This window comes from Choloepus didactylus, chromosome 4 (assembly GCF_015220235.1).
Source record: "Choloepus didactylus isolate mChoDid1 chromosome 4, mChoDid1.pri, whole genome shotgun sequence".
In the NCBI taxonomy this organism is placed as follows: domain Eukaryota; kingdom Metazoa; phylum Chordata; class Mammalia; order Pilosa; family Megalonychidae; genus Choloepus; species Choloepus didactylus.
Window position 1 is genome coordinate 109,901,612 of NC_051310.1, and position 13,192 is coordinate 109,914,803.

General features: G+C 50.7%; 1 protein-coding gene across 2 annotated transcripts in view; it reads right to left on the reverse strand.

The window, feature by feature from the left end:
• The window catches only part of CORO2B (coronin 2B), a 140,524-nt gene that overhangs the window by 12,644 nt on the left and 114,688 nt on the right, over positions 1–13,192 (reverse strand). For both annotated transcript variants that reach the window (XM_037833571.1, XM_037833572.1), the window contains exons 4-8: positions 4,754–4,903; positions 3,980–4,144; positions 2,380–2,496; positions 906–1,010; positions 271–367 (exon numbers count right to left, since the gene is read on the reverse strand). In XM_037833571.1, the coding sequence (XP_037689499.1) occupies positions 271–367; positions 906–1,010; positions 2,380–2,496; positions 3,980–4,144; positions 4,754–4,903 (634 nt within the window). The remainder of the gene's footprint in view (positions 1–270; positions 368–905; positions 1,011–2,379; positions 2,497–3,979; positions 4,145–4,753; positions 4,904–13,192) is intronic.

Here is a 13,192-nt window from a genome sequence, read left to right on the forward strand (position 1 = left end):
CTGGTTGCCTGAGCCTCACTGTAACCTGGTGAGGGGTGGGTGGGCAGGTCTGATTCTCCCCATTTTACAGGTGAGGAGACTGAGGCTCCGCAGGGTGCAGCCACTTGTCCAAGTTGGCCCAGCTGAGGAGTGCCACAGCAGGGCCTAAAACCAAGGTGCATCCCCACACTTGTCCGCTCCCCTGCTGCTCCCTCAGTGAAGGATGGGCCCCAGACGGTGCTACCCGGGTCAACACAGGAAGGGGCTGCAGCAGCCCCTGGACCCCCTTACCTAGGCCTTTCTGTGGGGCCGGGGAGCGGAACTCCATGAGGTAACTCAGGTAGGGCTTCTCAGTGCTGATCTCGTAGTACCGGATGTTTCCATCCCCCTGGGAGCAAGGGGAGAGGGAGGTGAGGAAGGTGAGGCTGGTGGAACGGAGGGCTGAGCAGGCCTGGATCCCAGGGCTCTGCTGAAGGGGAGCTCCACTGTGTCTCAGAGCTCGTCAAAAGACCCCGATGGGCCTGACACAGGGGAGTGAGTGTGGGTAGTGGGTGGATGGAGGTGGCTGGCAGTGGGCATTAGTGTGTACGTGTGTGTATAGACAGCCTTTCTGACAAACAAGGTCAATTTGGCCAAGACCTACTGGCAGGTGCATTGACTTTCATTATTAGTCAGTGTCCTGTCAACCTCAGGCTTTCATCCTTATTCCAATATAAAACCCCGCTCCAACTCCCCTTTTAAGGAAGGCTCAGTCACTGACACCTCAAACATAGCTTTAGATGGGAGAGAGGGGGGCCTAGAGAACCCAGGTTGGCTCAGAGAAAGGACTGAGAGTTAGGCTGGCTCTTCTTAAGAGGGGACAGAAGTATGGGCATAATGGGGCTGGGATCTCCCACAGGCCACCCCAGACCCCGCTCTCTCCCTACCTTTCCAGCCAGATAGAGCATATGTGTGTCAGCATCATAGAAGGGGAACAGAAGGCCAGAGAGCCCGTCAATTTCTTCCTCGATCAGGGGCATGGACAGGTCCTCCTGTGTGGGGGGAGAGGGGCATTGGCCTATGTCCAGGTAGGGCAGCACATCATCGTCCCAAACCCCAGCACAGCCCACAGAGTCCGCTTTGTGTGAAGACACAGCTCAAATGTTAAAAAGCCTGTCCCAGGCTGGGGTGCAAGGCTGAATTCCTTGTCGTGAAAACAGCCTGGGGCAGTGGAGAGGGCCCTGAGAATAGGAGATGGGGGACTCGTGCTCAGTTTCCCTTCCTCACACCCACTCCCTGCTGTGTGTTCCCAGGTAAGTCTCTTGAGCTCTCTGGAGCTCAGCTCCCAACTCTGGCAAAAGCAGGTGCAACATCTTGCAGGAGCGGCTGAGCATTGTCCTCAGAAGCCCTTCTGTACACCAAGCTCCTTCTTGGAGGCTTCTGTGACTCTTCTTGGCCCCATGTGATGCTGCCAGGGGGTGGGGAGGCAGGCCCAGGCTCCTGACTTCCAGAAGAAAAGACCTCCAGAGGCCCACAGAATGCTTCCTTTCTTTTAGCCAAAACCCAGCAGGCAGCTCCTTGGCTGTCTGACCCTCCCTGCTCTATGTCACTCCCACTTCTGCTGCTGGACCCTCAGCAGTTCTTTTCAGAACAGAAAAAGAGCTTGTATCTGGAAGGACCTTAGTAAATGCCTCTCATCCAATCCTCTTGTTTGACTATTGGGGAAACTGGCCTTGCCTGGGGTCATATGGAGAGCTGAGCACCCTCTTCCACACCAGCTGCCCACCATGAGGGCCTGTGCATTGGCCTGCACCTCTGCTCTGGGTGAAGAGGTCAGTGGGGAGAGAATGGGGCAGGGGACTGGACACTGCCCCCCACCACCTTGTAGACCCAGCCAGGAGTTCCCCAGGCCTGGCTGGAGGCCACAGTTTGCCTGGAGCAAGGGCACAGAGGCAAACTAGATGGGAGAAAACTGTTTGAGGCTGGAGAGCCAAGCTCTGCAACCACTCCCAGGGCGAAAATGCTGCCCTTGGGTTCTGGGAGGCCTCAATAAGGAGTGGCCTGGGGGACCGGCTCCCTGACAGAATCTTAGCCTATGCTAGGGTGCCTGTGATAATTCATGTCTCTGTCTGGGTGCCTGTGGCCACCCCCAAGTCCCAGTCAGGATGGTGTGTGGCTTATCTGCCCTCCACATAAGGATGGCCTGGGGCCTTCTGGAGGCACTATCACTGGGTCCCACTCCTCCAGCATCCCCCCCTCAGTTTAGCTCTTCCCCTCTCTGGGATCTCATCCCACCCAGGAACTGGATCCAGGCCCCGGGGGAGACCCCAGACCACACTCCTCATCCTGCCCAGTGGGTCGCTTGGTCCTGGAGGCAGCCACTGAGCGTCCTGCTCGCCTCCCTGTCTCCTCAGAGCTGACCTGGTCCCAGAGGGCGATCTGTCTCGTGTTCCACCTGGAGACCCCTGTTGTGAGGAGTCGCTTCATGTTTCCCAGGAACACCACCCGGTTCACTCTGTGGTTTTTGCAGTTCGCTTCCTGGCAGGGACAGAGAGCACAGGGTGAGGCAGGGCCCCTGAAGCCTTGGGTGGTCTGGAGCAAGGGGGCCTGGGAACTAGGAAACCAGCACCCCCGCCGCTTCCCAGAGAGGCTGGGGAACGGAATGGGAGGGGAGGTAATGGGCCAAGTCCTGGCAGGGGCTGCTCCAGGCCAGGCCCTCGGACAGTGGCCTCTTTCCATCCTCACAACGATGCCTCCTGGAGCTGGCATTATCTCCGTTTTGAGGATGAGGAAACTGAGGCTCAGGAGGACAAGGAGCTCTCCTCTGTTCACTGTTAGACAACTCCCTTCATTTGAATACTCCCTAACTGAGCTGTCATTTGCCTCCTCTCTTCCTGCCCCTGATCATGACACTTCTGTTTCCTCCTTGCCTAACACATCACATCCTTCCCCAGGGCGAGCCAGCCACAGAGGCTGCTGGAGCAGTGCAGAGACCCAGACTGGCGGCACTTGCTCTGGACTTGCGTTCCAGTTTGGCAAAAAATAGGGTGATCCAGGAGAAGCTGCTCACCCCTCTGTGTCCACATCTGTGAGAGGGGATTGGGTCCTCTGTTCTCTAATATCTCCTTTGCTCAGGATGGGCTCTGGAGTCCAACTGCCTGGGTTTGAATTCTAGCTCCTCCTGTAACTGTGTGGTCTGGGGCAAGTCTCTAAACCTCTCCAAGGCTCAGGATTCCCATCTGGAAAATGGGAAGAGGATTAAATGAGATAGCAATGCAGAGCCCTGAGCATAGGGTGTGCCCCATAGTGCCCTCTTAGTAAACATCACTTAATACTAATGATGCCGATAGCTCTGATTATTATTATTAATAGTAGTAGACAACTTTCTGGTCTTACAATATTGGACTCTTTTCCAGGATAAATACAACCAAGTCAAGCATCAGTCTTCCCTTGTGTGGGAAACCAGATTTCACCTGAATTTTCCATACCACCCAGCCCCATGACTGGCACACAGTAGGTGCCCAAGGAATGTTGGTTTCTTACTCCCAATAGCACCCTTTCCCCACCCCCGAGATCCAGGAGATTCAAAGATCAAAAATGGAGTTAACTTCACCATCAACCTCCCCACTTGGAGTCAGCTCTGGGGAAGGTACCCTGAGCCACTTTTCCCCAGCTCATTCCATGCAGGTGACTGGGCAGGGAGGCCAAATTCCCCCTCCTGAGCCCATACTGGGCCCAGTTAACACACAGGGATCCGGGGGCTAAAGGGCATCATCAGTTCAGCTCCCAAAACAGGCTGGAAGGATCCCATCTAGGGGAGGGAAAGGGGGGAAGGTACTGAGATCCTTCCATACCCAGAACCTTCTGGGTTCCTATGTGCCCAGATGGCCTAGAACAGACAGGTTGGTCATGGTACATGAGAGAAGGGGGCTGGCCCAGCCTTTCCCTCCAGGCCTGGCTGAAAGCCGAGCCCCAGGCCCCAACACCCTCCCTCCCTCCTCTAAAGACCGTGGGGCTCCACCTGCAGAACGCGGCCCGAGCGGGGCTCGATCACACGCAGCTTCTTGTCCTTGCAGGTGGTGGTGAGCAGGCTGCCGTCGGTGTTGAAGGACATGCAGAGGATCACGTCCGTGTGGCAGTCGATCATCTTCACCGGCTCGCCCACGTCCAGGTTCCAGATGAGGACCTGCGAGGGCAGCCATGCGCGAGGCTAGATCATGGGGCATCTGTCCCAGGTCCGCACCAAACAGCCCTGGGATAGACGCCCCTGCAGGGCCCCAGGGTGCCAATGAATTCTTTATCGAAAGGCTGTTCTGTCCCTATCATGCAGGCTTCTACTGAGCTGGGGCTGGTTGCAGCCCCAGCCTGGGCTCAGTTTCCATGACTAGCAAGAAGGTTGCTTCTGGCCAGGTTCTGGGTTGCTGGCACACCTCTTCTGAGGGTTCACTGATTTTGAGGGTGACTCCAATTTCTTCTCCAGCAGCATGGGTTGCTCCTTTTTCCTACCAGGAGGGCACTTCTTGGTTAAGAAGTGACCAGGCAGAGGTGTGGGTATGGAGTATGGCATTCTCCTCTGGCCTCTACAGACACTGGAAAGCTGGGTCCCAGGAATGGGAGTGCACAGGAGATGCTCAGTCATGTGTTGTGAATGAAAGAAAGAATGAGTGAATGAATGAATGTGACAACCTTGTTAACATGCTCAGGAAAAGAACATTGCTCCCCAAAGACTCCTTCTCTCTCCCTACCCCTCCACACTGGGTTCTCTTGGGCACAGCTGCCCGCCAGGACTCCATACCTTGTAGTCATAGCCAGCACTGAAGAGGATGTTGTTGGTGGTAGGGTGCCACTCGACCAGCCCCACGCGCCGGCTGTGCCCGTGCAGCTCCAGGAGAGCCTCCGTCATGTTCCGTTTCAGCCCACCCTCGGGGATCTCCCAGATCCGCACCTGCAAGGGTGTGCAAGTTTGAATATATTATGTCCCCCCAAATGCCATTATCTTTGATGCAATCTTGTGTGGGTAGACGTATTAGTGTTGATTAGGTTGTAATTCTTTGATTGAGTGTTTCCATGGAGATGCAACCCACCCAACTGTACGTGATAACTCTTATTGGATAATTTCCATGGAGGCGTGGCCCCGCCCACTCAGCATGGGCCTTCATTAGTTTACTGGAGCACTATATAAGCTCATACAGAAGGAGCAAGCTTGCTACAGCCAAGAGGGACACTTTGAAGAATGCACAGGAGCTGAGAGAGTAGCTGCAGATGAGAGACAGTTTGAAGAGGGCCATTGAAAGCAGACTTTTGCTCCGGAGAAACTAAGAGAGGACAAACATCCAAGAGCAACTAAGAGTGACATTTTTGAGGAGCTGCAGCCTAGAGAGGAACATCCTGGGAGAAAGTCATTTTGAAACCAGAACTCTGGAGCAGACACCAGCCACGTGCCTTCCCAGCTAACAGAGGTTTTCTGGACACCATTGGCCATCCTCCAGTGAAGGTACCTGATTGCTGATATATTACCTTGGACACTTCATGGCCCTAAGACTGTAACTGTGCAACCAAATAACCCCCCTTTATAAAAGCCAATCCATTTCTGGTGTTTTGCATTCTGGCAGCATTAGCAAACTGGAACAAAGGGGTAAGGAGGACCTAGGCTGGGCGGGCAGGGCCAGGGGGCTCCCTGATGGCCCACTTCTGCGGACCCCAGGCTTTGTGAGGTCTGTCCAGTGAGGCATCTCTAGGCCCCTGGTGGTGGGCTGCCTGAACGGGAACTGGGGGCAGGAGGAAGATGGGGGAGGGCTCCAGGGTGAGGTGAGAGAGGAAAGAGACCGGCTCCTCTTTGCCTTTGGGGTGAGGGGGGTTCTCTGAGAAGTCTCTGCAGACCTGGGAACTATTATTATTGGCATATTATTATTGTTATGGTCTGTTCAGGCTGGGAAGACCAGGCACCGAGCAGCTTTTGGCAACAGTGGTATATTAAAAAGCCTATCTTTTTCTTGAAGACTTTCACTGTGTGACTGTGTGATTGTGAAAAACTTGTGGCTCCCACTCCCTTTATCCAGTATATGGACAGATGAGTAGAAATATGGGGACAAAAACTAAATGAATAATAGGGAGGGATGGGGGGTATGGGAAGTTTTGGGTGTTCTTTTTTTACTTTAATTTTTATTCTTATTCTTTTTTGTGTGGTAATAAAAATGTTCAAAAATTGTGGTGATGAATGCATAACTATATAATAATGGCACTGTGAACAACTGATTGTACACTGTGGATGACTGTACAGTTTGTGAATATATCTTAATAAAATTGGATTAAAAATAAAAGCCTATCTTTGCTCCCCATCTCCCACCCTTCTAAGAGAACCTGCCTTCCTTCTACTCTCTTCAGCCCCAGATCCTCTGAACCACCTGGCCTTGTCCCCTACTCCATCCCTGACTCAGGATGGACGCCTGAGCACAGACAAACTGATCCGGGAGGCTGGGGGCCCAGAGACTCTCCTGAGAGGATAACCTAAGGCACAGAAACTCTAATTAGATGTTGGGGTCTGAACCGAAAGGATGGGCAGAGCCTGGCTGCAGCCACTATTTTCAGTCTTGTGGATGCTGGTAAAGAAGCAGAAAAAGATGATCTGCAGAGAGGAGGATGGAACAGACATGCAGAGAAAACCAGAGAGGAGAGACCATTGGACCCAGAGAGAGAGAGAGAGAAAGTCTGGAAGTTTCTTTACCATCCTTGAATAAACCCCTGACTTCTTACACCAGCCCTGGAGAGCTTTGGTTACTCAAACCAAGCACACTCTGCCTGGAGGACAAGTGCTTTTTAAAAGAGCAAGTGCAAACAGTGAAACGGAGCCATGGATCGCTACACCCTGCCCTTCACCTTCTCTTTACTAGATCTACAACCAGGAATAAAAGCCCTGCGTTGGAGTGAAGGGTGGGCCCGTGATCTGCCATTTACCAGACTCAGCTGTTTCATTTGTAAATGGGAACAAAATTCTGGACCTCCTTTATCCACTGGTTGGTTGTCAAGATAAAATGAGATACTAGTTGTAAAAACCTGTAAACTGTAAAGTGTTCTAAAGACCTAAGGAATTATCATTCTTGCTGTTGTTATCATCATTAACATAATCTATTACATTCTAACTGGATGGAGCAGAAAGAGGACATGTGACTACAATTTAGAACAGCTTTCAAACAGACCTTTTGAATATCTGAACTCCACCCATGCTAGTAAGGAGAAAAACAGGAAAAACAGCTTCGAGATACCATTTATAATCCACTAAAATAGCCAACTGAAAAAAAGAAATAAGTAAGAGCCAGTGTCAGCAAGATTATACTGGAACTCACATGTTTAATCTGTGTGGTAGTTATTCCAACACAGTAACTCTTTTGGAAGCAATTTGGCAATCCTTAAGCAGGAACCATAAAGACATTTTTATTATGCTCTTTGATTCAGTCATTTCATTCTTAAAATCCAATATAAGCAAAAAAAAAAAAACAAAAACAAAAAAACAAACTCCATGCTTGAAGATGTTCATTGCAACATCATCTATATGGAAAGTTGAGAAACACTCTAAGTGCTCAACATTAGCGGAATAATTTAATGTAGTATGTCATCTCAATATGGAATATTAGCCATTCAATCATAATTCTGAAGACTGTGAATAAACATGGAACACATGTTTAAAGTAAGCGATAGGCAGTCCAGAGGACAAGTGAGCAAGGGGAGGAATTGGGGGTGCCCCTAGGGAACCCCCTTGAAAAGCATTCCTTCTTGGTGCTTTCTTCTTGGACTATACATGATTATTCCCCTGGAAGACCCAGTTCATGTACACATAGACATAAGCAGTTTCAGGGTAAGAAAGGTAGGTTCAATCAAGGTTTGGGGGTCACCCTATGAGCACCATTCACAGTTTTTGTAAATCAGCTTCAAACACCCACTTGATGGTTTGCAGTTAGGGGGGAGTGAAATGTTCTCCCATCCTCACTGCAATCCCTTTCAGTTGCCCCAACCCTGCAGTAAGGCCCAACCTGCCTGCAGAGCCCTTGTGGTGTGGCAGGTACGGTAGAAGGGAAGTGACATAAAGGGAGCCCAGCAGACCCCTGGCTCTTGCCTCAGCCCCCCTGGAAAATGGATTGTTGATCAGAGAAGAGGACTGAGCTGCAAATGGTGGAGAGCATGGGGTGGGAACGAGCTGTTAAGTAGATGGCTCGGAAGTCACCAACAAGACACATAACCCTCTTGTCCCCAAATGTACTAGAGGAAGGTGAGCTTTGAAGTGGGGGAGACTAATGGTTGGGTTGGACACACACACATACCCCCCACATAAATCACATTTCTCTCTCTTTTTACTCAAAAGGAATGCTATTATACATGTTGTTTTGCAACTTGCTTTTCTCACATAAGAACTGAGCGTGGACATCTTTCCACACCACTAAGAAGATCTACCTCATCCTTTTAAGAGACATCCCTTGTATGACTGTCCTATGATGGAGTTAACCAAGCCCTCATAAGGGACACCTGGGTTTTGCCCTTTTTTTTCTCTTCTTTTTTCTTTTTTACTATTCCAATTCATTCCACGATGAACAACCTTGTAACGTAATACAAGTTTGCGCCTGGGTGTGAGAGTTCCTGTAGGACAGGTGCCTAGAAGTGTTCCATTTTTTATAGCTATTGTAAAATCATTCCCCAAAGCTGTTCCACGTTTCACCAACAGAGCCTGAGGGTGCTTCTTTACCTATACCTCCAAAACTACACCTTAGAAGAGGTGAAGCTCAAGCCACGTTTGAAAGAACAGGTTGAGATTAGACATGTGGGGTGGGGTGAGGAGACATAAATGAGCAGCACTAGTGGGCTGGACACAGTGGGTAGAGTGTGGGCAGGTCAGCCTGGCTGGTGTGGAGCAGGCTGGCAGGGGCGGCAGATGTCAGAGGTTGTGTGTGTCACACCTTGCCAGTAAAGCCCCAAAGAAATCCTGCTTGGGCCCAGAGTTTCAGAAAATACCCCTTCTAGAATAACCTAATTTTCCTTAGCCCAGATAACCATGGTGTCCCTGGGGTATACATGTGCTGGATTAAGGGACAGACACAAGGGAAGCTGTAGAATGAGGCTCCACGCAGACCCTAATCCCCTCTCACTAGTTGGGTGACTGCACAAGCCAGTTAACCATTCTGAGGCTCAGGTTCCCTGTCCAGAAAATGAAGAGACGTGCACCTTTCAGAGGTGTGTGTGTGTTTAAAGCCTTCTGGCCACATGAGCTGATTTGTTGGGGTGTCAGCTCTGCCTAGGAACCTAGAGGCTAAGCCAAGGTGACGGCTGTGGCAGGTTGTGTTTGTGCCTCTGCTTCAACCCCTGAACCGGATCCAACTTCTGTAGAGGGAAGGGCAGCAAGTAGCTGCGAAAAGAGCTGTTTTCACTGATAATTGTGAGATGTAGCATCCCAGGCAGGGCTTGGGGGACCTGGATGAAAGCGTTCCACAGAGAGGGAGAAAGGTGCCTTGCCTTATTTCCATTTGATACCTCCAACCTTTCCTCCTTGGGCCTCTATTTCCTCATCCCCACATTGGAATGTCTGCATTAGTTAATCTTCCAATCTTCCTTGCCTTTGACATCATTGAATGCAATACTGGGGGGAGGAGACTGGACTCTGCTTGATCCATGTCTACAGCAAACAGTTGGCTCCATGTGCTGTAGGAGCTCAGAGTTGGAGCTGGAGTTCACAGTGGGGAAAAGTAGCTGGGTAAAGAGATTTGGTTCTCTTAGTATTGAAGGAATTTATTGGAAACAATGTGTGGATGGGACATGGAAGGGGCACCATGGATTTGCTCTGAGATTGCTCTGGGAGGTTACTTCAATCCAGCAGGAAACCCAGTTGGGTCTGCCAAGCTGGATTTCTGGAAGGGGTGGGGAGAAGTGGCAAAAGCGCTCTGTCCAGCAAGGCAGCTGTACCTGGGACTGTCCCTACATAGGTCCCCGGGCCAGAGCCCCATTTAACTCAGTCACATTCAACCCAACAAATCAGCCTCTCCTGAGTCACACACATTAAACACTGGGGGACAGTACGGGGCCTCAGGTACTCACAGTCTTGTAGGGGAGACAGCCCCACAGGTGCAGACAAGGTAAGGCAAGGCGGCTGCTAAGGGTGGTTAATAAAGATACAAAACTGAGTGTCCTTATGCATAAGGGAGGGAGCTGCTGGCCAACAAAGCAAGAGCTTTGTGCTGTGATCTGACAAGCTTGGCTCAAATCCAGGCTCTGACCTTATTGGCTGTGAGACTTTGGCCAAGTTACAGCCTCTCTGAGTCTCAGTCTTCTCATCCATAAGGAAAATTACAGCTAGCAACAGAGCAGTTATGAAGACTAAATAAAGATCAAATACATTAACTAGCAGATTACCAAGTACTTAATAATACTTAAGGATGCTTACTTAACATTAACTAAGGATTACATGCAAGTTTTATATGGGTCAAATATTAGCTGTGATTAGATGTGATTGAGATATATATCATGTGCACCTTGTGGCTACAGTCAGTATATATAGTATGAAGTTTATCTCCATTTTACGGAATGCAACACAGATTTCTTCTTTGAAATGATGATGTGATTATGGAAGTATCTGGTTGGATCTCTGCCTTCTGACACATTGAGGGTCATAATGCTAATGACGTGAGACTAGGGCCTAGTGTGGGCCTAGTCAGCCCCTCTGACTACAAGATTCCCAAGGGAAGGAACCTTCAGCTTAGGGGGATCTGCTTGTTACACAGCTGCAATAAATAGCTGAGTACTTTCTGCATATGCAGTACAGGACCTCAGAGGAGGAGCTGGAGTTCATAGTGGGCCAAGGTAGCTGGGAGAGATCTGGATTCTAACTCCTTAGTACCTACTTTAAAAATTCTGTTTGGGGTACTGTGGGGGGAGGAACAGGAAAGTATGATAAGGTTTCTGCCCTCTGGAAGCAAGGCACCAACTCCTTCCTTCACATTCCATGTCAATTGTTTTGTTCACTATTAGAAATTTAGTTTATTGGCACACACCCAAATAAAAGGCAGAATCTCAAAGTCTACCTTAATGTTGATGTCTTCTGACCACCTCGCTCTGCTTCCCCAAGGGAAACAAAACCCACCAAATCCAGGAGGGCTGGACACATTAACAGATAAATGTTATTATATGATTATGATTATATTACTGTTACTAACAATTGCCCTAATACAGATAAGGAAATGAAGCACAGAGAAGTTAGGAAATTTGCCCAGGGTACACAGTTAGGAAGTGGTGGAGCTGAGTTTCAAACTTAAAAGTACAATTTGAATCAGGCAAACTATCCCCTACCCCTCTTCTGACTCCCAGTCCCTGCCCAATGTCTTCCTTCTCCCCCTGGATCTGACCCATTGACCTGGAGAGGGAGTGATTTGTCCTTTTCTTTATCTATTCCAGGAAAGGGAGCAGATCCCTGGCCCCAAGAGAAATCACTCTCTTGGTACATAGACATCTGCCAGGCCTCCCCTTGGATGGTTGCAACGCAGGGATGGGGTCTTTGTATTCACGGCTGTATCTCCTGCACCTGGAACAGTGTATGGCACATGGTAAGAACCAAAGCCATACTTGTTGAGTGAGTGAACAAATGGAGAAAACCTAGAAGCCCAGAAGCCTTCCAACCATCAGTAGGTTTAACAATGAATTGCCCCCAACCTGGGGGAGCAGGCAATTCTTACTCTGGCTGACAGTGGGCTGGACAGATGGAAAATTGCCTCTTTTATCCTGATTGGCAGAGGGGACCTGAGGGGGAATTATTTTCCTGAGTTCTGAGGTTCTGTCCATCCTGCATTCAGCTTAGTTTTTCTTTCTAGAACCCAGTGACGGAGGGGCCTATTTGGAGGTTCAGTGACCAAAGACTGAGATATAGTGGAATGAACACTGGACTTGGAGCCTGGGTCACTGACTCCCAGCTCTCTTGCCGTCCCTCATTGGGGCAAGTTATTTGGACTCTTTGGTCCCGACTTGTCCATTTCTACTTTCATTTAGTTCTCAATACAACCCCACTTTACAGCAGGGACAACCGATGTCCAGAGAGGTAAAGAGACATGCCCAAGATCACAGCACTCAGAACCAGCAGAGCCGGGCAGTGAACAGAAGCCTGGAGACGCCTGAGCCTGGCTGCTTAACCGCTGAACCACACTGCCACTTCCTCCGTGGCTGGCAGGTTCTTTCTGAGTGGCCTCTCAGGGCAGCAGTCCTCTCATCTCTACAATGAACGCATTGCTCCCTACTAGCTCCAAGAGGTTTTGGAGCTTGTGTGGGAGGAGGTGGGGTGGTGGGTGGCTTCTGGCTGCTTCCAGCAGAGCTCACATCCTGCCCCATCCCACCCCCAGCTCCTCTGGGAGGGCCAGATGGATGGAGAAGCTTGAATAGAAGGCAAAGGAAAGATGCTGAGCTAGGCCTGCCAGGGAGAAGGACCTGCCTCCCTCTCCCTTCTCGCTAGCATCACTCTCCCCCTCTCCTTGAGATGTCAAAAACCTCTCCCTCTGCGTGGCTGCTGGCCCCCGGAGAAGGGCTGGGAGCACAAGCGGGAGGAAGGCTTGGAAACCGATAGCGCCCTTCCCTGTCGCCTGCGCCCTCCCTGGCTGCGGCAGAAGCTATAAAAAGCAGAGCCCTTCAACAATAGGTGACATCACCCAGCAGCGGAAAGAACTGGATTCTGCCAGATGCCAGGGAGAGTTACGAGTTACGGCCCCCACCCCCTCCTTCAGGACGGGAGCCCCTTGGGTATGTTCCAGCGGATCCTGGAGGTTAGACTCGGAGGACCTCCTCCTGCTCCTGGGGGACTGGAGGCTGGGGGTGGGGGAGGCTGAGCCTGAGGGAGATGGGGGACGGATTTCACTGAAAATATTTCGGGGATGGGGGATATGGGAAAAAGCTGGTGGGGCAGGGAGCTCCCTGGATGGCTTCTGTGTCTTCCAGTTTTGGGGGAGGGGGGCAGCAGGCACTACCAAGAGAATGGGGTCCAGACCTGCAGCAAACAGCTGCCCTCTGGGCCTCGGCTGGTCCAGCTCTCCAGTGGACCCCATTGTATAGCACAGTGCCCGGCACGTGCTGACCGAGCTCCTAACTGACATTCTCCAGTTCTGGATGTCGTGTTTGGTGTGCAGTAAGCTGGCCATTTGGGCTGGAGTGGGTGGACAGAGGGTGCTGGTCCCTGGTCTCCAAGGCCTGTCTCCGAGGCGCAGTGACAGAGGTGGCA